The 24,813-nt window shown below is 39.1% G+C and overlaps 1 protein-coding gene across 2 annotated transcripts in view; it reads left to right on the forward strand.

Moving 5' to 3' along the window:
• Positions 1 to 24,813, forward strand: part of GRIP1 (glutamate receptor interacting protein 1) — a 757,962-nt gene that overhangs the window by 503,850 nt on the left and 229,299 nt on the right. For both annotated transcript variants that reach the window (XM_033221362.1, XM_033221361.1), the window contains exon 2: positions 4,221 to 4,301. In XM_033221362.1, coding sequence (XP_033077253.1) covers positions 4,221 to 4,301 — 81 coding nt within the window. The remainder of the gene's footprint in view (positions 1 to 4,220; positions 4,302 to 24,813) is intronic.

Here is a 24,813-nt window from a genome sequence, read left to right on the forward strand (position 1 = left end):
TGACTAACGCTTTCGGTGCCTTTGTCACCATGTCAATTCTCCCTGTTAATGGAGGGCATTTTTCCCTAGCCTCGTGAGATGTCACTCTAAAGGGACCCATGTTCTTCTTTATTGTGACTAACAGGTAAGCCCCTGTGAAGGGCCATCATGCGTGACGGTGATTACCTAGCTGCTAAAATGTCGTTAGGAAAGGCTGGCAGTGTTGATACCCTGAGATGCCCTTAGTGATTGCTTGAAGCATTTCATTTCAGTGAGCAAGTAGCTCACTAACTGAATGTCTGCTTTGCCCCCGTAGTGACTTTTAGTGAGAATCCCTGGTTAATATGATCATCCAAGTCTGGGCTGAGAGTCTGCTATGAAAATCATAATTCTTTTGTTTAAAGACATTATTTTAAAGGTTGATCAATCATTCTACAGTCTGAATGAAAATGAAAGGAAATATATGTTGATAACCATTTTATAAAGGGTCAGATTTTTCACGTTAAGTCAATACTTAATAGCTATTGGATGATAATGTGACTTTAAAAGGAATAGGCAAAAAAAAAAAAAAAAAAAAGGAATAGGCTATCAACCTAGAAAAAGAAAAGCAGAAGTAGGAGGGAATATAGCTTATAACAAATGTTTGACTTTCTTCATGTTCTTTGTTTACAACAAATGCTCTTGTTTGAAAAAGTGAATATAATTAATTCACATATTCTATCAGCAAACATTTAGTGAAAGCCTACGATGTGCTAGGTACTATTCTGATTGATTTCTTTCCTTGTCATTTGACCTTTTTTTGGTTCATTTAAATGTCTGGATGTAACTTGAAAGCCTATTTAGTATCTCTCCAATGAAACAAAGGAAAAGTATTAACATAAATCTTATAATTCAGTGACTCTTTTAAGGCTCATCCTGGGGAACAATGAGCTATATTGACGTTGCTTTTAAATTGTATCTTCAAAGAAATGAACTGAAAAGCATAAATTAGTTCGGTAGTACCATGTGTAAGTGTTGTTTGCTTTAGGCAACAAGTATGTGGAGGAGGGAAGAATGGGATGTATATATACACAAAAATAATTGGCTATGTGGCTCAGGCTCATTTTCAAAGGCTTCACTGTAGCAATTAACTTACACCATACAAGGTCTCTGCTGGTACAGTGTGCCCAATCACTCACTCCTGTGACACAGCAACATGTGGACCCAATGGCTTATGAAATCTTATTGTCTATCTAAAAGGAAATGAAGAAAGAACATGGGACTAAGAATATAAGAAATTCCATCTAGACTCAATTTAGATGTGTGTCCTTCTGTAATTTATCTTTCTGGGCCTCAGTTCTATTTACAATGAAAGAATGGTCTAGATTATCCCTTATAAGCATGAAATTCTAGGGATATATCTATAAAGCTGCATTTAGGGACACAAGAGAAGATAGAAGCCTCCGTAGTTCTCCGTGACTTTATGCTCAAGGATTAGAAATGCACTCTGGACACTCTTGTCCTTTAGTATCCTACTGTGGAGCCATCAGCCACAGATTCATTCAGTGTGTTTTCTCCATTTCTATTTTCAAACAAGTTTAAATCCAGAGCTGAGTTTCAGTAAATCACGTTAAGAGAGCTGGTGTTCATTCTGTGATGGGTAGCTTTTTATAAAAGGCCATGGTGCCTCTAAGGTATTTAAAACAAAAAGACACTCTTCAGGAAAGTCTTCTAAAAACCAAGTGTTATATTGTGCCATGCTGCTCTGCTGCTATGCCCTCCTTAGCTCTGATGATCAATGTTGCCAAGCCTCTGCCTCCCTTCCATTAGGAATTATTGCTTTCACACTGATAGGCTTTGGCATGATTGGCTTTGGCAATCAGGGTGAAAGCAATAACATCGCTTAGACAACATTAGATAACACTGAACTTTTTCATTCTGGTCCTTTAACCAATACAAGATTTGGCTTCTAGATAATTATTTACTTTTGCCTGTGCTCAGTAAGGTCACTCTTGATATTGGGAGCAGGAGTGGAGGTTGGGGATGGTGATGGAGAGGCTGGCCAGGTGGTCATCTGTAATTCAGTTTCAACCTTTTAAGGATGTGCTCAACTAGACTATCTCAGTTCTAAATCAAGGAAGTTGTTTTCAAATATAAATGAGAAAACCATTTTACCAGGGTTGACTACTTCTGAAATGCAAACTGGGTACATTTCTAAAGAAATAGCTCCTTAAAATAGAGCATCAAGTGCAGATAACCCCAGAGTCTCCTGGGTAAATCTCTTATTGCCCTTTATAAAAATCCAACACTGGATTCAACTCAAGACTTTAATTGGCTGGAATCTTGACAAATAGAACACTGAGGAAAGCTTTTAGGCTTCCAAGATGCCGTACCTAAGCCTGGTTGTTGTGATTATTTTCTGGCTTAGTGCTCTATGCTCATAAATACACCGTTTCAAGGTGTTGGACAATGAAAGGAAATACATTTTTAAAGCAGTCTTATAAAGAATTCCCAGCTTTAATACATAGTACATTTGTTTTAAAAGGTGCAAATGAAGCATATTGCCTTCTTATTAACACTGTGAGAAAAACACTCAAATATTCAAGTGACAATGGTGGGGCAAAGGGAGACTTTTATAGTGTAGTGTTTACATTTTGTATTTTGTTTTGTGTGTTTTAATTATACTCAAAATGGTGTTTGCAAAGAGAAGAGTCGAAGACCTAAGATACCACTTCTAAAGCAAAAATGGTGTTGATTGAATTGGTATCTGAAAGTTGGTAGTTTATCTTTATGGTTGGAAGAATATAAAAAATTATGTGACAAATTAAATATAAACGTGAAACAGCATGACTTCTATTTTTTAAGTTAATTGCCACTTACAGCAGTGTTAATCTTTTCCTTTTGTAATTGTTTATAAAGACCTTGTTAGTTTTATGAAGAAATCATGAATCATTTCAAACCAGAAGTTCATCCTAGAGAGGAAATGAGTTCCTCAATTTTGAAACACAAGCCATTCAATTGGGAGAATTAATGTTCTCAGATGATTAAAGCCTTGTTCTGAATAAATCCTTATTATGTGTAATAGTTTGTCATGCACAATATGGTTTCTTTAAATTCTTTAATGATTTCCTGCTATTATAAAATGGTAACAACAACAATAATACATCTTATACTGTGGCCAGCAGTGACATTTAGGTTATCTAGCTGGACTGAATATGCTAGATAATTATTTTATGTTCTATTTACTCAAGCCATGTACATCTTATTCTTGACATTTTTAAGGTTGTTATTCACATTTCTTTTACTTTTTATAAATGCTCCCGTCTCAATTAGGAAGAATTGTCCTTTCTATTTTAGCCTTAGTATTTGCCATCCTAGATCACTACTCCTTTATTCCTAGTCAGGTAAAATCATTTTCAAAGTTAAAAAAAATAATCACCTTACTTAGAACTGGATGGACCCATTATCTCCATGATCTTGTCACCCACTGTTTTAATCATTCACCTTCTTGCCTAACTCTCACAGATACATTAAGCTTTAGACCTCTGTCTTCCCAGTTGCTCTTTTAATAATTCTGCAAGTTATTTTCATCTCTTTCTAAAAGAGCACAAACCAGCTTATTGCAATATATGTCTTCTTTTGCCAAACCATCATTCCTTCCCTATTCTCAACCTAGCTCCTCTGGTCTTCCGTCTGAACATCTCTATCCCTCTGCTTTGCACTGGCTGCCAGTTCACACTCCCAGGAGGAACCTACTAACTCTGAGTGGCTTTATTTCCCTTGCAATACTAACTCTGTCATCTGCTTATCTGAAATATTGCCTTTCTTTTTACTTTCTTTGTTCTTCTACCTGATTATTCTTAGTGCCCATTGAGCCATTTTATTTCTTCTTTGTCTTTGTTACACCTATTCACTGGTACTTACCTATCAATGAATGTAGGTGACAAACAAATAATTTGTATACTATATTTGCATACTTCTTACCATTTCATAAACATCTTCATGAGCACTATAGCTTTTGATCCTCACAACCCTAAGAAGTAGATGAGAATTTTCTCTCTCTTTTATAAGGAAAGAAACATATTCACAACATTTTCAAAGACTGATCGCACAGCTAACCCAAGTATAGGACCCAGGCCTACCAACACTTTCCACTGTACTGTACCACTTCTCTCTCGCAGAAGGATTGCAATCCGTTAAAAATCTTCACTGCATTAGAAACTGGATGGAAATTAACCAAACGCTTCATTGTACCTTTGCAGATGAGAGTCCCTACACTAAATCCGCCAGCCAGACAAAGCCGCCTGATGGAGCGTTGGCTGTGAGGAGACAGAGCATCCCAGGTTAGACCAGAATGTTGGATTTTTCAGCTGTTTTAATTTTGAATCCTGTTATTTGGTGATTCTAAATAATTCCAACTTGGTAAAAATAATAATAATAATAAATCATGTTATTTCACAGAGCATAGACTGAATTCTACACCACTTGTTCAAACAATATTCATAAAAGCTAGACTTTGGAAAACCTTGCCAACTTGTGAGAATTCATCTTGTAATCCATCATTGTAAAATCCTTTGCAAAATGACTCAAATTTATATCACCTCTACTCATTTACTTACTCTCATCTCTGTTTTCAGGGGATGACTTTCACAATAGCATCCATTTCTTTACTGAGCTATAGCTGGCAGAAATAAGGAATTCACAGTTGCCGCAACAGATCATGTATGCTGAATGCAAAATCACTCTTTTCTTCTCATCTCTTTGAACCTGAATTTGCTTCCATTGGACACCTCTTGTAAAATTTGTGATTTTGTTTCCTTAGGAAAGTGTGAGTCATATTATTGTAATACAATGAGTGATATCTATGTCTTTCCAACAAAACATTTTGGAGAAATATCTTTAAATGTCTTTACCCCAAAACTTCAATATTTTGAAGCTTTGATTTGTGAATGACACAAAAACATGTAAGTTCTGAAATTAAAGAGGAAAGGAAATTCAAAATGCTATTCAAACAATCTGAACTAGATAATTCATGGAAAAATTCCTTATGGAAGCAATTGTACTTAGAAGGGTTAAAAGCATTAATGCATTTAAACGTTGATTTAAAATGATGTATTGTGTATTTTATACAAGCTAATTGAGTACAGCTAAACCTCAGCTACAGGATTTTAGAGTACAATAGTTTTAGCAATTCAGAAGAAACAAAGTGGTGTTTCCTACATTAAATGGAATGGTTTGGCAAATGTGTCAGTGAAAGGAAGAATTTTCCACTTGAATAAAGAGCAAGAAGAATCCCATTTGTGAGTAACCCTCTTCATGATTATTCTTTATTTTTATAAAGATTTCAGGTGGTTATTTTTACTCTTATTCCAAAGGCTTAGATTCATTTTGAAAGTACAGGACTTATGAAGACACATATTATGAATATGTTTTACATCCTTGTTTTGGTGCTTCAAAGATTCTAAAGCAATTTGAATTCTGCAATTAGATGGCATCACCCAGTCAGTGCCAAGATGTCTTCTATTTTATCCTCATTCTTCATGCTGGTTGAATTTAGAAAAACTATTACAGTCAGCTCTGGACTGTGTTATCTGCTTTCTCCTTGTCAGCATTAAAGAAATATCCCGTTTGAAGTTCAAGAATATCAGTTACCCATCCATTCTTTCTTGGTTGCTCTACATTCACCGGTACTGAGTATTCTACTGCTCGGAAGAAGCAGGAGAGTTCTCAGTGTCCTCATAACTCTATGGGATACTAAGCAAATATGCTATTATCAATGTTTTCTTTTCATGGGTTCTCTAGTGCCACATTCTAATGACAACACGTTTGAAGGCCTTCCTTTTTCTTAAAGTCATTAAGTAGTTTTTTAAGTTACACGTTAAATACACAGAATTGGTTAATCATAATCCCTAATTTGTGGCACATATTATTCTTCATCATAAATTTTATCTTTTCCTTCTCTTTATGTTAGATTTAAAAGTCACTGGAATCATAACTGTTGGTAAGCTTTATGAGATGTTTTCCTGGAGCTTGACCATTGATAGACCCCTTTTTGTTCATCTCTCTTAAGGTAGGGGCCGGAGGTATTAGGAGTGTTCAGAATCTTCTTAGTTACTTAGAACGGTTCAAGAAAAAAGATTGCACCAGCCAGAGGGCTAAGAAACCAAAGTGGTTAACAGCAGACTATTACTTAATAGTATTTTAAGGAGAGAATTAACAAACTTCTTGGAAACTGCCTCCTGACTGACTAATGACTCGTGGAGTTCTAATCCCTTACTGTCTTACTTAAAAGTACCCATGAACTCTTGTTCTGGCAAAAAGAAGAGAGTATTCTCAGATGTTTGGCCAAGAAGTGACTCAAACAGAGGTGAAACCCAACATCCAGAAGTCTTGAGCAATCACCTACTGTGTCCACTTTTGCCCCCACTAAGTCCATGAGAGAGAGAAAAATGCACAGAGGAAAAGGCCAAGTAAATGTATCCTCTTTATTATTTACCAGAGCTTCAACTGAAAAATCCTGAAGTGGTCTCCTGATGGACTAAGTTGGACCATACAGAGCTATAAGAGCCAGAATTCAGGAGAGTCCAATCTTTTGGCTTCCCTGGGCCACATTGGAAGAAGAATTGTCTTGGGCCACACATAAAATACACTAATGATAGCTGATGAACTAAAACAAGTAATAATAAAAATAAAAATCACAAAAAAATCTCATAATGTTTTTAAAACATTTACGAATTTGTGTTGGGTCACATTCAAAGCCATCCTGGGCTGTATTACAGCCTGTGGGCTGTGGGTTGGACAAGCTTGAGCTAGATGGACATTTACAGCCTTAGTCTACTTTTCCTGTGCTCACTCCCAATCCTGCTTCCCTCAAGTTATTTTTAACACCCCAGCAGCATGGAAAGATGCCTCTAGAGAAAAGCGCAACAATGAAAAGAAGCCCTAAAGGAGAGTTTGGCTAATGTACTAGTTTCTGACCTTCTCCATGCAGAGGCCCCTCCCAAGTAAGATGCAGCTCCAGGGCCATTGACCTGCCCCAGCTTCTGGGGAGTAAGCAAACAGAAGGAGGCTAAAATATTAACAGAGCTATGGCTTTTGCCTACATCTCCCCCTAAAGCTTCACTCCCAGTGGTCCAAAGATGGTGACTGGATTTGACCATTCATATTAGCACTTTCTCTGATGAATGGGGTGGAATATAGTGGAAAAAGAGTATAAAGTAGCAGAAGGCACCTTAAGTTTCTCTATCTAAGTTTTATGATATTTTAAGCTGTTCTTTGAAACTTGTTCTATAAATGTAGATCTGGTGCTTCCTGAAGTAAACATTTATATACATACACAGAAATAAGCTTTCTTAATACAGGCTCTACTATTTCCATGACTAATACAGAGTAACTTTAAACAATTCTGTCCCAAAGAGGTAAATATGAATGTTAACAGAATCATAATTTGCTTTTATTCATGTCAAAATCTATGACTCCTGTCTAAACTCAGAATAACTACGTCAGCTATTTTATAATCACAAGCCAAATATGTGCCTTTCATTAAATACCTGTTCTAACTGTAAATCCTTTTATCGCCCTCCTTTCCTCTTCCTGAAAAAGAAAATGGATTAAACACTCTTAGGAGCAAAATGCACTTGCTTTGGATAAAGGGGAAATACATTATTCATGTTATTTGGGAACTTGTCATTTTAATCATGTCTCATATGGCATAAAATGTAAAAATAAAAGGATTTTTTAGTCTTCCATAAGGTTTAATGAAATTTTTAATACTGATGATAGTAAAGAATGACATGAGTGTCCTATGACACCAAACTTTAAGTTTGTATTAGAGACTTAATATTCAATTAAAAATATTAGGGAGATGTATTTTCAATCTCATTCCTCCCCATTAGTTTTCAAAAATAACATAAATTCCAAGGACAAAGGTATTTAGAACTAACAGATTTTACTGTATATCAATGTCTATTAAAAAGAATCTGTTGATTCTCCTTTATTTGACAGATTGCTGGTGAAATGAAGTTCGACCACTTGAAGGGTTTGTCCAAATCATTAGAGAAAATCTGTACAGACTTTGAGTTTGGCATATTTTGCAATAGTTTGTGACATTGCCCACTTAGAGATGAGGAATTTAATCATGTCTGTCTCATATTTGTGAAGGAAAGACAGGATACTACACTTGACCTCAAAACCTAGAGTTAGTATACTACTTGTTTGACTTGCCCCCTCTTTCTATATAGGACATCTTTCTTTGCTTATATCAGTCTTGACTAATTGCCCAAAGAATTCTGGACAAATGACAAATGCAGGAAGATGTCAAATATTCATATCTATTACATTTCTAAACTTTGGTGCACCCAGGAAAATTGTCTTCAGTCTGCACCCAGAATAATGCCATAAACGTTTGTGTAGGATTTTTTTTCCCAGCCTAAAATGTAAGAACTTAGATGTACTTATCAATTAGGTCTTAAGTGAGTAAAGTATACATCAGTCTTTCTTGCTGCTCACATTTAGGTACATGGGAGTAGGTAGTAAAACATGAAGCTGAGAATCTGAAATGTCCAGTAGCCCAAGATGTGTATAGTCAAGCTGATTAGAATACATCCAGGAAAAGTCAATATCTATTGAACAATCAAAGTCTGGAAGATAATCCCCATAATACCATACCCTTGACACCAGGGAGGAGCTGGTAACCTTAAATTAAGAGGCCACAATAGGAATTTGAAGGTTCTGCCCTCTCTGATCCAACTTTTTCCTGTCCTTGTTATTCATATCATTAGATGCTTCATTTATGTAAATTTGTATTATTACAGAAGATATATAGTGTAACTTTTACACTAGGACTTTACAGCTATACCACTGTTCAAGTGTGTAAATGCCTGGTTCTGATTCATCTGGTTAGTTCTACTATTGATCCCCTGCAAAAAAAATGAGTGAGGCCGGACACAGTGGCTCACACCTATAATCCCAGAACTTTGGGAGGTCAAGGCAGCCAGATCTCTTAAGCCTGAGAGTTCCAGCCTGGGCAACATGGTGAAACACTGTCTCTACAAAAAATACAAAAATCAGCTGGGCATGGTGGCATGCACCTGTGGTCCCAGCTACTCAGGACATTGAGGTGAGAGGATTGCCTGAGCCCAGGAAATCAAGGCTGCAGTGAGTCATGATGGCACCACTGTTCTCCAGAGTGAGACCCTCTCTCAAAAAGTAAAAATTAAAAAAAAAAAACAAAGAGTGTATCTCAGGGATGAGAAACCAAAATCAGTTGAATCAAGCAAGTATGAAATGTCCTAAAAGTACACAGTTGCTGTCCAAAGAAACTAGGGCAGAATCTACTATTAATGAGGACATGACCAACACGGGAAAAAATGCCAGAATCTACTATTAATGAGGACATGACCAACAAGGGAAAAAATACCTTTGCTTCTCAGTCCGGCTGTCCCTGCATCCTCGCAAGTGTTCCAGTGGGCCAAAGTGAGGACAATGAGAACTAAGGGCCAGCGTGTACTCTGCCAAATCCATTCAGTGTCAGCCTTAAGAAAGAACCTAAAATTATGTGTACAAGTGTTAAAATTACTGAATATTTAAGAAAGTAGCTAAATTACATTACTTCTTTAGAGATAAGTTTCTACAATTATAAAGTCAAGACTGTTAGCATTGCAAATATACCTGAGATTCTGCCCTCTTCCATGTCTTGTTTGGTTTTCCATAGTAGTTATCGCTATATGAAATTAACTTACCAATTTATTCTTGTTTTGTTTCTCAGTCCCTAGCTAAAATGTAAGCTACAGGAGGGCAGATCCTCTATATGTCTAGTTCACCTGTTATCTCCAGTGCATGGAACAGTCCTTAGCAAATGTTAGGTATTTGATCAATACTTGTGGAATGAATGAATAAGCAAAAGTCAGCAGGTAGATTTTCTGTGTGAGGAATCTGTGACCCTAAGACTGGCATACTTTCCTACAGAAAAAGTGCAACAAGTCCTCTGTTGACCACATGTTTTCTGTCTCATTGTATGCTGCAGCAAATACTCACATTTGGCCTTGAAGCTCCACCCAACATGACATTTCCAAGAAAATGCCTGCTGCCCAAGACTGATGAATGGAATATAGGTCAGCCAGAAGCTAGAGACTTTGAAAGGCCAGAGGTTCCCCCCAGCCTCATTTGTTTCTGTTTGACCAGAAAATGTCTGTGTGGTCCTAAAACAACGAGGAAAAAGTTGAGCACCATTTAATAATAAAATTGAGAAGATAAGAGTGATTCATTCACATGTTCTGCTTGTAGAAAAGTGCTAAAAAATATGAGGAAGAAAAGAATAGAGCAATGCAGAGCCAAACATATTACTTATTATGGCAGGTACACATTAAGTATCTCCTCCAGAGAACTGATCCAGTTTGCTATGTGGCTGTGAGTACATACTGAGTGCTCCTCAAATAGCACAAGGCAAAACCAGCACCTTGGTTTGTGTTTTCAGAACCATAGCTTTCATTAGTGATTTGGAGAAACGATGGTCTATTATGTTTGAACTTCTCTCATGCCTTAGTAAACATTGGCTGAAATACAATAAAGTGGTGCATATGCAGCAAGTGATTTTGAAACAATAATTCTTCCAGCATGCAATTTAGGGGAAATTTTTTGGTGGTGACTGTGCTTTGGTATTTCCTGAACCCCCTGTTCAGGAACTCCTGTGTTACAGAAGAGGTGGCACTTGGTCAATATTGTGCTCCAGGTACATGTAGGAGTGACTCTGACGACAGCTAGCAACAGCCTCCAGTGTCAGAAAAATTTTACAGGCCGACTGAGGATATAGCCATAAGAGCTACAAGGAAAAAGTCTTTTCCCTCTGTTACTTTTGCCCTGAAAAAAATTGATTCTCCCATTCCTGGGTTTGGTAGACCTTCGACCCTAGGGTTTTAGGTGACTTTAGAAAATTAGGCTGGGTAGAAGGTGTATGGCTTGATTGGCATTGAGGAAAGTGAAGAAACATCTTACATATAGTTTACTTTTGAATAGAGTAGTTGGGCCTATTAATACTCTTTTCTTTTTTTTTTTCTTTTTTTTTTTATTATACTTTAAGTTCTAGGGTACATGTGCATAACGTGCAGGTTTGTTACATATGTATACTTGTGCCATGTTGGTGTGCTGCACCCATCAACTCGTCAGCACCCATCAAGTCATCATTTATATCAGGTATAACTCCCAATGCAATCCCTCCCCCCTCCCCCCTCCCCATGATAGGCCCCGGTGTGTGATGTTCCCCTTCCCGAGTCCAAGTGATCTCATTGTTCAGTTCCCACCTATGAGTGAGAACATGCAGTGTTTGGTTTTCTCTTCTTGTGATAGTTTGCTAAGAATGATGGTTTCCAGCTGCATCCATGTCCCTACAAAGGACGCAAACTCATCCTTTTAGTCCAGTCTGTCACAGATGGACATTTGGGTTGATTCCAAGTCTTTGCTATTGTGAATAGTGCCGCAATAAACATATGTGTGCATGTGTCTTTATAGCAGCATGATTTATAATCCTTTGGGTATATACCCAGTAGTGGGATGGCTGGGTCATATGGTACATCTAGTTCTAGATCCTTGAGGAATTGCCATACTGTTTTCCATAATGGTTGAACTAGTTTACAACCCCACCAACAGTGTAAAAGTGTTCCTATTTCTCCACATCCTCTCCAACACCTGTTGTTTCCTGACTTTTTAATGATTGCCATTCTAACTGGTGTGAGATGGTATCTCATTGTGGTTTATCTATTGACCTTATATGATTCAGAACAGCATCCCAAATTTCAGTTACTCGTATGTCATCTTCATTACTTTTGTTATATATTTGTGTTCCACCTCTACTATAATTAATATGATTTTAAGTAAGTTTAAATTGGTACACTCTTTTACTTAGGTTTATCATAGGCTTTACTATCTGTAATTTTATATGCTAATCATATTTTTCTGATATAAATTTTTTCTAACTCTGAAAATGAAAAACAAAGGTTTCTGTGTCATCTTAAATCATCTTGCATCCAGCAATATCTATACACACCTACTTTGGGAAACACTGACTTGGAATGAGATTCTTCTCAGAAGACATGACTTTGACAACCACAAAACTTCACTTTGTTGGTAGTCAGTAAGTAGTTGTTGATTTGTAGTGCAGAAACATCATTTGAATGACAGTGAAAGGCTTTGGGGGCTTCTGTTAACAAATGAAACAAGAAAAGAGAAAGAGGAGGTTGAACAATATTACGCCAAAGCTTAGGGAATAACAAGAATGAAATGATCATTGTAGTAACCTAACCCAGAGCGAGAGTAAGAGAGAGACAGAGAGAGAGAGAGAGACAGAGAGAGAAGGTGGGGAGAGGGGAATAATTATACAATTACTAGTTACTATTTATTTCATGCCAGTGCCAAGTATTGGACTAGTCATTTTCATGAATATCATCTCATTTCTTCCTCAGAAACACCACTAGGGGGAAAATAAGTTTTATTCCCCTCTTACACATGAGCAAACTGAAGTTCTTTTATTTATTTATTTAATTTGTTTTTTTTATTTGTTTGTTTTGGTGGGGGGAGGACACAGCCTTGCTCTGTCACCCAGGCTGGAATACAGTGGCACGATCTCAGCTCACTGCAACCTCCACCTCCCAGGTTCAAGCGATTCTCCTGCCTCAGCTTCCTGAGTAGCTGGGATTACAGAAGTGCGCCACCATGCCCAGCTAATTTTTATATTTTTAGTAGAGATGGGGGTTTCATTATATTGGCCAGGCTGGTCTTGAACTCCTGACCTCATGATCCGCCTGCCTCAGCCTGCCAATGTGCTGGGATTACAAGTGTGAGCCACTGCACCCTGCCAGCAAACTGAAGTTCTGAGAGCTGAAGTCGCTTGTCTAAAATCACAGGGCTAGAAAACAGTGAACCTTGGATAAACCCTAGTTAAATATAAATTTTGACCAGATTCCTGAGTAGTGAGGGAAGGGAGAAGGTGGTGGAGAGAATCCTCACTTAGAACAAAATGTGAAGACTGACTTCTCGAGGCCAGTTGAGCCTCTGCTCGGAAGTATCCAGAAAGTGTGAGTTGAGCAGAAGCCTCTGAATGTGGGTGATCTCTGTCCATCCCAGTCACAGACTCCATCTCAGTCCTCATTGACTAGAGCCCTAAATTAGAGGGGGTTAATGAGTAATGGCTTGGGGTCAATAGGGCTCATGCCATTATCTCTCTAAGTAACGGAGTACTAGGAGAAACTGAGGAGGCGAACTACCAGGGCTTCGGGTCGTGTTATTCCATGCACTTATGCCTTTCAGAGCTTTCCAGTCAAGGAAGAAAATTAAAATTGGTCAAGCAGGCTTTTAACTACTTATTCTGAAACTGGTAATATCATAACTATGCTTTATGTTTGCCCTTTAACACCATGGAATAATGGAAAGCGGTAAGATAACACTGAGAAAATGAAATGAGTCACTGTGTTCTGTGGCATCATAGTCAGTCTTGACTCACTGACTCTGATAATATCTATATATAAATATATAAAATATATAAGAGATACACAAATTCTTTTAAAATCAAATATTCTTATACATTTCTAAAACCTATTACTGGGCTACACATTAAACAGATGTTATTAACATTTCCCCTTCAAAATGTGGGTGGAAATACTTTACAGCACCTGGCAAAGCTCTTTGATCTCTTCAGGAGTTTGATTGCACCTCTGGAACCCCCCTGCCTTCTGCATGGAATGTAAACCACTGACACATTGATCCATTGCCCTTCACCCGTGCACACTCACTTCATTCTCCTTTTTTCCTCTGGCCCATCCTTTACTTGCTCGCTGCATCCATTATAACTAAAATGATCTCTCCCTTTTTGATTCTGAGTGTTCCTCTAAACTGACCCTTATACATTCATTCAACACATAATTATCCAACAGTTACTCGTTGAGCAGTCACTGTGTGCCAGATACTGTTCCAGGTGCTAGGAATATAGATGTGAACCCAGCCTATTAGCCTCTGTCCTCCTGGAGCTGACAGGCTAGCAGGGGAAACAGGCATTCAGCAAACATTGAATGCCTGGTCTAAAGTCAGGCTATGCTATGTACAATAAAGGGAAATGAACTAGTGTAAGTAGTAAAGTGGTGGGGACAGAAAGTTATGGGATCCATGCTCAGACAGAAAATCTGAGGCCTCCATGGCCTCCAAAGGCCAAGGTTGGCCCCCATGAGCTGGTGACTTTGGAGTAGCCTGAAATGAGTGGTGAACTATGTAATGATCTGGAGGAAGAGGATTCTAGGCCAAAAGAAGAGCAAATGCAAAGTCCCGAAGTCAGAACAAGCTTGGCTTTTAAAGAAACTGAGAGAAAGAAACTTCTGCAAACAAGTGAAAAGAAACAAGGAAAGAGAAAGAGGTGGTTGAACAATATTACTCCAAATTGAATGGCTAAGCATGGCCAGAAAGGGGGAAGCAAGGCTGGGGGTGTAAGGGATGAGTCTGGAGAAGAGGCAAGGCTGTGTCCTGTAGAGCTTTTAGGCCATGGTTTAAGAGTTTGGATATTATTTTGAGCAGTATAGGAAGCCATTGTAGGGGTTAAGGTATTGATGTAATTTCTTTTTTGTTTATTTTATTTTCTCTGGCTGCTATATGGAAAATAGACTTTTAAGGAGGCAAAAGTGGAAACAAGACCAGTTAGCAGGCTGCCATGGTATTTCAGGCAAGAAATGATGGTGGCTTGGATTAGGAGGTGGAGGTGGAGGTAGTAAAAAATGGTCAAATTTTGAAGAAAGTAGCTAAAGAACCTACTGACAAATTGGATGTGAGATGAGAGAGGAAGAGAGAAGTCTGGTATAATTCCAGGGTTTTTGCTCTTAACAATTGGGTAAATACTGATGCCATTTACTGAAACAGAAAATAACCCAGGAAGAAATGGATCAGTGGAACAGGAGAGTGGGGAACTCAGAGAAGAGCTTAGGTGGAGATAGAAATTTTGAAGCTCTCAGTTTGTCAATGGTATTTATACCTATTGACAGGTCTTCTAGGTAGCACAGACAGAGGAAGATTCAGCAGAAGATATGAAGAAACAAAAGCAGTGGTCATGAGATCAGGAGAATGTAGTACCCTGGAATCCAAGTTATGAGCCATGTCACTAAAGAGGGAGAGAAAAACTAGGTCAAAGATTGATGATGAGATGGATGAGAATTGGCCATAAGATTCTATAAGACGGGAGGTTTGGTGACCCTGACAAAAATAGATTCAGTGAAAAGGCAGGAGTAAAAGCCTGATTTGAATGGGTTGAGGTGAGAATAGGACTTGAGTAACAGGCAAAGAATGTGGACAACTCTAATCAGAGTTTCTCTATCAAAGTGAGCAGAGAAATGGGAGTGGCCACAGGGAGCATGTGGTCTAGGGAGGACTTTAAAATATATACATAAGAGAGGATACAGCGTGTTCGTGTGCTGATGTGACTGATCTAGTGGAATGAGAGAAAATTGTGCAGGAGGGAGAGGGGATAAAAGCAAAAGCAGTCTCTGAAGAGGCGGGGTGCCTCCAGTGTGCACCACCAGTTCAGCGGGAGGGAAGGCAGCGTGGAAGGGCACAGAGGCAGGAGGGTGCTACAGTCCCTGCTGAGAAGATCTGTTAGTCATCTTCTGATTGCTCTATTTCCTTAGTGACATAAGAGGTGAGGTCATCCACAGAAGGTATGGAGGGGAAGGAGATGTTCAAGGCTCAGAGAGAGAGAGGAGGTATCATTTCAAAGAGTGGGACAGTGGATTACCTAGGACACTGTCAGAGGATTACTCTGCAGTGCGGTATAGCCCTAACTAATAGACCCCTCTTCCTTCTTACAAACCCTGCCTCCTCAAATTGAAAAGGGACAAATTAACCCTTCTAATGCTGATGCCCGTGACATTCCCATATAGCGTATTCCATTCCTCTGGGTTCTCTCCTCTTACTTCTCCCTTCCATAATCATTTTTTGTAACACCCAGAATATTTTATTTTATTTGTTTCCCCAGCTGGAGTGCAATGGCGTGACCTCAGCTCATTGCAACCTCTGCCTCCTGGTTTCAAATGATTCTCCTGCCTCAGCCTCCCAAGTGGCTGGGATTACAGAGATGTGCCACCATGCCTGGCTAATTTTGTATTTTTGCAAAATGTGTTTAAAAAAGAAAAGAAAAACGGGATTTCGCCATATTGGTGAGTCTGGTCTTGAAATCCTGACTTCAGTTGATCCACCTACCTCGGCTTCCCACAATGCTGGGATTACAGGCATGAGCCACCATGCCCAACCCAGAATATTTTATATTTTTATTGAAGCTTTCAGCAGTTTCACTCATCCTGTTTCATGTTGCTCTGCAATTGTTTTCCTGGATTGTAGACTTACATTTAATTTAAGGTTATAGTCCCTTAAATTCAAGAAAATGTTTGTTTATTTTGTTGATTGGTTGGTTGGTTTTGAAGCAGGGTCTTGCTCTGTCAGCCAGGCTGGTGTGCAGTGGCATGATCATGGTTCACTACAGTCTTGACCTCCTGGGCTCAAGTCATCCTCTCACTTCAGAAGGCACCTGAGTAGCAGATACCACAGGCACATGCCACTATGCCCAGCTAATTTTTAAAAAATGTTTTGTAGGTACAGGGTCTTGCCATGTTGCCCAGGATGGCCTTGAATTCCTGGGCTCAAGCAATCCTCCCATCTCAGCGTCCCAAAGTACTGGAATTACAGGCGTGAGCCACTGCACCCAGATGAAAATGTATCTTTTAAAAATTCTCCCACAAAGTTTTGCCCAGTAGGGTTCATAGCAGGGTGCAGCCCATGTTTGTCAAATTAAAGAGTCTCCTTTCATCACCTGCCTTAGGATCTCATCAATATTATAAATCAACCCTTACACAATGATGAAATAGAATGATAGAGTGGAATTCGCAGTGCTCTTACTGATCTTTCTCTAATAAACACCTAAAAAAATATGTGCATGCATCATATACACATATTTTCCCCTTGTGTTCTACTTTCACGATTGGAAACTCCACATCTACTTTCTTCTGCTTCAACATTTTTAGACACAGGAAACTTACTGTCTTACAAAGTAACCCCTGCTTTTTTACATCTCTCTTGAACATTCCTTATCCTGATGGACTGAAGTTTCTTATCGTGAACCCACTGACTCTTCTAATCTTTCTGAACTTCCCCAAAGTCAGTCATTCAGATATTTGAATATATCTATCATCTCTTCCTTGAGTTGCTGTTGTTGTTTAAACAAGATAAAATATGCTCCTTCCTTGGTTCTGCCCTATGTGACATGTTTTCCATATCCTGCTAGTCTTTCTTTAGTTTGACAATGGTCTTTAGCATGGAGCAGTCAAAACTAGACACTTCACCATGCTGTTGGTCTGAAAAGAACAGAGTTCAAGAAAACCATTAGCTCCCTGATCTGGATGTAATACTCAATGCAGATTATTATTGTATTTTTAAATGAAATAATGATGTTTGTTTATATTGAACTTGCCATCAACTAAAACATATAGGTCTTATTCTTTTTTTTTTTTTTTTTTTTTTTTTGAGACGGAGTCTCGCTCTGTCGCCCAGGCTGGAGTGCAGTGGCCGGATCTCAGCTCACTGCAAGCTCCGCCTCCCGGGTTTATGCCATTCTCTCGCCTCAGCCTTCCGAGTAGCTGGGACTACAGGCGCCCGCCACATCGCCTGGCTAATTTTTTGTATTTTTTTAGTAGAGACGGGATTTCACCGTGTTAGCTAGGATGGTCTCGATCTCCTGACCTCGTGATCCACCCGTCTCGGCCTCCCAAAGTGCTGGGATTACAGGCTTGAGCCACCGCGCCCGGCCGGTCTTATTCTTATGAATTGCCCTTAAGAGCTAGGTTTCCTCCCTTGAGGGGTAGGACTCTGTGTAATTCTGTGCAACTCTGTACCCTTCATTCAGTTGTCTGCACATTTATTTCTCTTCTATTCAGCCACTAATGTTTGAGAAGAGGAGAGGAGGAAGAGTACTTACTAGTGAGCATCTGTTATGTACCAAAAGTCGTGTTGATCTTATTTATTTAAAAAACAGAGGTGTTATCCCTCTTTTGTGGATGAAGAAGTTAAGGCTCACAGAGGCTAAGGTAACTTGTCCAAGTCTACCCAACAACGGGGCTGATATTTGAGTTTAGAATCCCCTTAATTCAAAGGCTGTCTTCTTTCAGTTATGTACACAGCTCTCCAGTGAGTCAGCCTCTCTTTCCAACTTGGTGAAATAGTCTCTATTCCTGATCATCATATATATCTACTACTCTTCTTAGCAATGAATTAGCTGCAAATTTGGTAAGTATCAAATAGTGTTAAGAATTTTGAGCATAGCAATGCCAAGGACAGAGCTCTGCAGCATCCCTGGCAGAGATCTTGCCTTTTACCCACGCATGCTGATTTACGGGCTTTGGGTATCATTTTCACTCAGTTCATGATAGTCCATCCATCTGCAGGTTATTATGAGAGATCTTTCTAAAAGTCCCACTGAAATACTAAAATATCATACCTAGTATATATTATCTTTCTATATGGTGGTGGTTTACCTTCCTTATTCTTCAGCGGTGTAATAATCCTTTCTAAAATGTTACCAGGACATATCTCAGAGGTCTAAGATTTCTAGCATCCTTCAATATAGAAATTGAGATGCTTGCTCATTCCAGCCGTTCAGCATATCTTTGATTTCTTTTTGATTTTTTATCTGCATTTCGCAGTCACGTTTATACATTATTTTAATTATCTGGCTTAACTTTATCTGACTCTAGAAACTTGAATATATTCTAAACATCTAGGGCATTCTTTTAATATCATTTTGCCTACCTTTGGCATACATTTTCTTTTAACCTTAAAGTCAATCCTTTTTACTTTAAGATTTTTCTCCTTTGAAGCCACTGGAGATACAACGTTGGAATTGAGTAGCTCAGTATTTCAGCTAAATGCTAAAAGTAACTTTATACCAACTTCTACAAGCAGAGACTTCTTGCCTATGTGCTTCTTGTTTGGGACTACAGAACTTGGAAAAATTTTCTAGTTGTCCTGAACACCTTTTAGCTACCATTCTTGCAGGAGAACATTGCCTATAAGCTAATAAAGCCTATCCAGGATCTTTTCTTTCTAGGAGGCCAAATGAAGGTGGTTGTCATTATGGTGGCAAGAACTCTTCTTCTCCTCTTCAGACACAAGGAATGGAGGAAAGAAAGAGTTTATAATAAATAAAGTGGCAAATCTTTAAAATGCTGATTATTTCAAGTGTTATCTAGGATACCAAAAAATAAACACTTCTAATTGTTCATAGGAATATAAACTTTTTGGAAGACACAGTGGTATCATCAATAAAAATGTTTAAAAATGTATGTTTTTCCGAACATTTCTGGGAGTATATCCTATAATAATACTCACACCTGTGCATGAAGATGTAACTGTACTTGCTACTCATAAAATGTGGTGATTTTTAGAATCATCCCAATCTGATAAAGGAGTGCTTCAAAAAAATATATAAGTAGACTTGACAACCACTGTTATCATCAGTCACTGCCTCTGAGGGAGAATGTCAGTTAGTTTGGAAGAGGGTGGCACCAGCAATAGGAAGGGACCTCTCCCAACTCTGATTCACTGTTGAAAAGTGGGAATGGAGGCCGGGCACAGTGGCTAACGCTTGTAATCCCAACACTTTCGGAGGCTAAGATGAGCAGATCACCTGAGGTCAGAAGTTCGGGATGATCCTTGCCAACATGGTGAAATCCCATCTCTACTAAAAATAGAAAAACAAAAATAGCTTGGCATGGTGGCTAGTGCCTGTAATCCCAGCTATTCAGGTGGATGAGGCACAAGAATCACTTGAATCCAGAAGGCGGAGATTGCTGTGAACCAAAATCACACCACTGCACTCCAGCCTGGGCGACGACAGAGCGAGACTCCGTCTAAAAAAAATAATAAAAGGAAAGAAAAAAAGGAAAAGAAAAGGGGGAACAGAGAGTTCCTTCAGTCAGCTGCAAGAGGACAAGTAGAGTGGAGTTGACCATGAAAGTGGGCAGGACTGGGTATAAAATATAACAGCAAGTCAGTCTGTACAGAGATGCATGTTGAAGTATGTTAATAAAATATTGTAAGCAACTGAAAATATCTATCAATAGAGGAATGGTCAAACAAATTAGGATGTCATTATTCTAGGAAGGTTTACAAGACTGTTAAAAAAAGTATGAGGTAGACCTATAGGCCATGTCATGAAAAGATCTCCAAGACATATTGGTATATTGGGAAACAGCAAGTCATTTCGTGTTGTTCAATCCAATTTAGGTGAAATGTTAGTGTTTTAAAAGAGAGAGTGAAAGGTTGGCACAAATTTTGACAGTGGCTTCCTCTGAGATGGGAGGAGTAGAAGGAAAGTGCAGAGGAGTGCCCTCAGGCTTTGCCCAAATCCTTCTGTCTCATTGGAATCTTTTACTAAAACACATTTGTTTATTACCTGGATGATTTTTTTAAACTGCTATAAATGACAGGAAAGAATATCGGTGAATTGAAGTTGCCTATCAGAACCATATCTTGGGTGGGTGGAGGGCATCCCTGACCTTGCTCTGCTGATGAGGAAGAAGATGAGGCATCTCTGCCAGCTGAAAGCACACAGAGCCAACAACCATATAAATATTTCTGCATGTGTCAAGAAGACCATTTGCAAAAGAGAACACCAAAAACAACTCACTATTTATGTGAGTAAGAGAAAATAGAGGATTTGGGGGAGGGGGAAGATCAATAGTTTGAAATATTTCAACTCATATGGAAAAGAGATTATCATGTCTTTCATGATCTTAGAGGCAGAACTGGAACTCATAGGCCAGAGGGCACCAACCAGCATGACACCCTCTCAGCAGTCACCATCTAAACACAGATGCATCTTGTCTGGCTGGTGAATACTGGGAGGCAGCACTTGTTGCTCTTCACCCTGTTTCACATCCGTAGCCTGTGCATGTGTGTCCTACACAGCTTGCTTCTTTCAGTTTCTCTGACTAGCACCTGTGTTTGGATGTTTGACTCGTGCTGTGAGGGCAAGCTATAGGGAATCAGATTTGGAAGCAGCTTAAGGTAGAACTTTCTAAGCACAGAAAGGCAGCACACCTGCCTGGTTAGGAACGCAGGCTCTGGAGCTAGCCTGCCTCATTTGAATGCTGGCCCTGCCACCTACTACTGTGTGGAATTAAGCTGGTTGCTTCAGTTTCATGCTTCAGTTTTCCCATTGTGTGAAATGAGAGTGTAATGAGGATTATATGAGTTAATACACATAAAGCATTAACATTAGTTATTTATCACCATGTAACAATATTACTACAAATTTAGCAGCTTAAAACAATACACGTTTATTATCCGACGGTTTCTGTGGGTCAGGATTCTAGGCACGGCTTATCTGGTCCTTTTTAGGGTCCCACAAAGCTACAATCAAGGTGTCAAATAGAATAGCAGTCTCAACTGAGTCTTGACTCAGGGAGGATCTACTTCCAGGCTCACCCAGGTTGTTGGCAGAATTCAGTTCAGGGCTTTGGTTTCTTGCTGACTGTCAGCCCCAGAGGCTGCCTTCAGCCCCAGCCTCAGAGCCCACAAGGGAGACAAGACTGTAAGCATGATGGGTGCTACTGTCTTATGTGCATATTCAGCATATATAACAACATGCATCCAGAAGCTTCGCCATATCTGCTGGTTAGAGGTAAGCCACAGGTCATGCCCACACTCAAGGGAAGAAGACATCTAAAGGTGGTGAACATCAGGAGTTAGGGATCATAGAGAACTGCCATAGACACCGTCCTCCATGCATACCAAGTCAAGCCTACTACATATAAAGTTCTTAATAAATGTGAGGTATTATCCATGGAAGCTGTCTGAAGAAGGCATAGGTGACTTTCTGAGAGGATTAGTTTCTCACACTGGGGGTATCCAGACTGTTACTGGGTGGAGACTGTAGACATCTAGCAAAGAAAACCAAATGGAAGTAGGTGTTGAGCCAGATAGCTCCTGAAGGTCACCTGAGATTATTCTGTCACCAGACAAGGTGAACCAACTGCCCCCTCCTCCTTCAGCACTGTCCTGAGTTCATTGCTACTTTCTTTTTGCATACTGTCTTTTTTCACTTTTGTCTGATTTCACCTGTGTAAAAATGGAAACTAGAACATCCCATATGATTTTCTCTGAGAATTCTTGAGAGTTGCCCTGTTCCCTCATAGAGTAGTCATGCTTGGGGGTGGGGTGGGAGGAAGGAAATACACTTTACCTTTACTACAATCTACAGGTTTGTTTCTTCCTAAGGAAAAGGGACCCAGGCCCTGTTTACTTTTACAGTGTCTCTCAAAATTCTAACCAGATAGGTGTGCCTAGACTGTACTCAATAAATACCATCTAACATCTCCTGGAAAAGGGAGAGATAATGAATTGGACTGCTAGGCTCTTTCTAGATCTTGCTGCTGATATATGAGGGTTTTTACCTGTTTGATTCACTCTCAGTTCGTTCATGTGCCTCCGCTGTTTCTGTGGAAGGCCTGGTAAATATAAACTCTCTGTTGAGTACCCCAGCCCTGGAAGAGGACTGATAAGGCAGTTCCATGGGAGGCAGCACAGAATCCAGAAGTGTGGGGTTTTTTATGCCTGAAAAGTTGATTTAAAACATATGTATCCCTATATATTGATTTCATAAGTGTATACGCCAGCCCTGCTTCTGCATTCAGCCTCTGAAACATGTGACTGAAGAACCATATGTGCCTGTTATACAAACACCCAAATACACCCTCTGCCCATACCTAACTCCGAGCCCTGTTGTGCTGGGGAAAGTAAATGGAAATGACTGAGGACAGTCATGTTAGTAACTAAACATTAGAAATACAATAACCATGCAGCATCTCTGTTATTTCTTTAATTCAGGCAATTTCCCAGTAGAGTATTAAGGTGTTAATTGCTTCTGCACTTTTCTATTTGACAGATATGTCCTTTTTCACCTAGGTAAGGGAAGCAATTACTGTAATGCTCTCATGGGCTTTGTGAGATATTCTTTAATGACTTTTAAAGGCATCAATAGGGCATTGTGCTTTTAAAGGGAAACTGTCCTCTTTTCTGTTTGTGCTTGATAACAAGAGTGGGTATTATATTCAGACTACATGATGAATCTGTGAAAGGAAAATATGCAATGAAAAAAATAAAGGAGTAGTAATACATTTTCAGGAGATATGTATCCAGATTTCAGATATGAGAAAAATATGTTCTTATATGTGCATATATCACTGAGCTTAACAAAGATTAAACACAACAAAAAAGATACTCAGCAGGCATATTTCTCTGGAATTTTAATACAAAGTTGTTATTCTCTGGAACTGGTGTGGCCTCCCAAGTGAGGGCTTGGCAGGTCGTTTATTCAATACAAATCAGTAATTATTCTTTTACACATTGTGTGAAAGTGACTTTCACCGGCTACTTGAGCTACAATTGATTTTGCAGTTTCATGTTTACATTCAAAATAAAAGAAAAATAGTCTCAGAACTTTTAATTAGAATTCAGAACTCTTTTTTGATAAGAGTTACTTTGGCAACCTGGTCAAGCCAACACAACCCATGTTAACCAAAGTGATAGTGCAGAAAGAAGACTGAATGTGGAGTGAGAACTGAAGTTAGAGTTTTAAGTCCTCACAAAAGGATTTGCCTGATACCTGTCCTTAGGCAAGTTGTCTAACCTTGAAAAGCTTCAGATTTTTCATTTGTAGGATCCTGGGTTTCTGTGAGAATCAAATGTATGTGACTCTTCTGGCCAACTTAAGTGCTCTCTGGATATACAATTGTATGATCAAAGGAAGATCTAGGTTTTGTGCCGCCTCAAGTTTATACAATTTGAGGGGAGGGGGCTCTTTAAGAAAAAAATACAAAAATATAATTTTTCGAATTTGACAAAACCATATGATGCTGTGAATACATTGCTAGGATGCCTCCCAAGACTTTGGAAGAAGCCTGTGCCAGTTAAGGTCCCAGAAATTAAAGACTCAGTCACTTAGCCTGTGCAGCATTATTACAGACGTACAGAATGCTAAAGCTGGAAATGGCCATACCTCTCACCTGACAGGGGTTCACACTTGTTTTTTTAGCAGTAGAAACCTCTTTTCAAAATCTTATGTGGAGGAATAAGAGGGAAAAACTGACTAGTGTAGCTGAAGATGGGACCTAGGACTTAGAGATATGCCCGTTTGGTCTCTATCTTCCCTGGAAGAATTTCAGTTGAGGCCCGGTGTGGTGGCTCATGCCTCTCATCCTAGCACTTTCAGAGGCTGAGTCAGGAGGATCACTTGAGGCCAGGAGTTTGAGACTGACCTGAGCAAATAACAAGACTCCATCTGTACAAAAAATTTAAAAATTAGCCAGGCATGGTGGCATGCACCGGTAATCCCAGCTACTCAGGAGGCTGAGGCTGGAGGATCACTTGAGCCCAGGAATTCAAGGTTGCAGTGAGCTAGATCATACCAGTGCACTCCAGGCTGGGTGACAGAGTAAGACCCTGTCTCTAATACATACATACATACATACATACATTGCCTACAAACTACCCCCCAACATACACATTTTAACAACCGTGAAACTGGGATGCATTTTATAGTTGCTCTTAGACATGTGATAATCATAATATTATTATTATTGCCTGTGCATGCACTTAACTTGGTTACAGTTCCTGGTGATATCATTGGATAAATATAACTCCTTGAAGTTTCAGGAAATAAACCTGAAAACGAATAAAACCTGAAATAAACCTGAGGAAGGAATATATTCTGTTGTCTAAAATGTTCTGTTGACACTTTTCCATAAGTTCAAGAAGCAAAAGTATCAAAACTTGCCAAAT

This window comes from Trachypithecus francoisi, unplaced genomic scaffold, assembly GCF_009764315.1.
Source record: "Trachypithecus francoisi isolate TF-2019V2 unplaced genomic scaffold, Tfra_2.0 Lachesis_group11, whole genome shotgun sequence".
NCBI lineage: Eukaryota > Metazoa > Chordata > Mammalia > Primates > Cercopithecidae > Trachypithecus > Trachypithecus francoisi.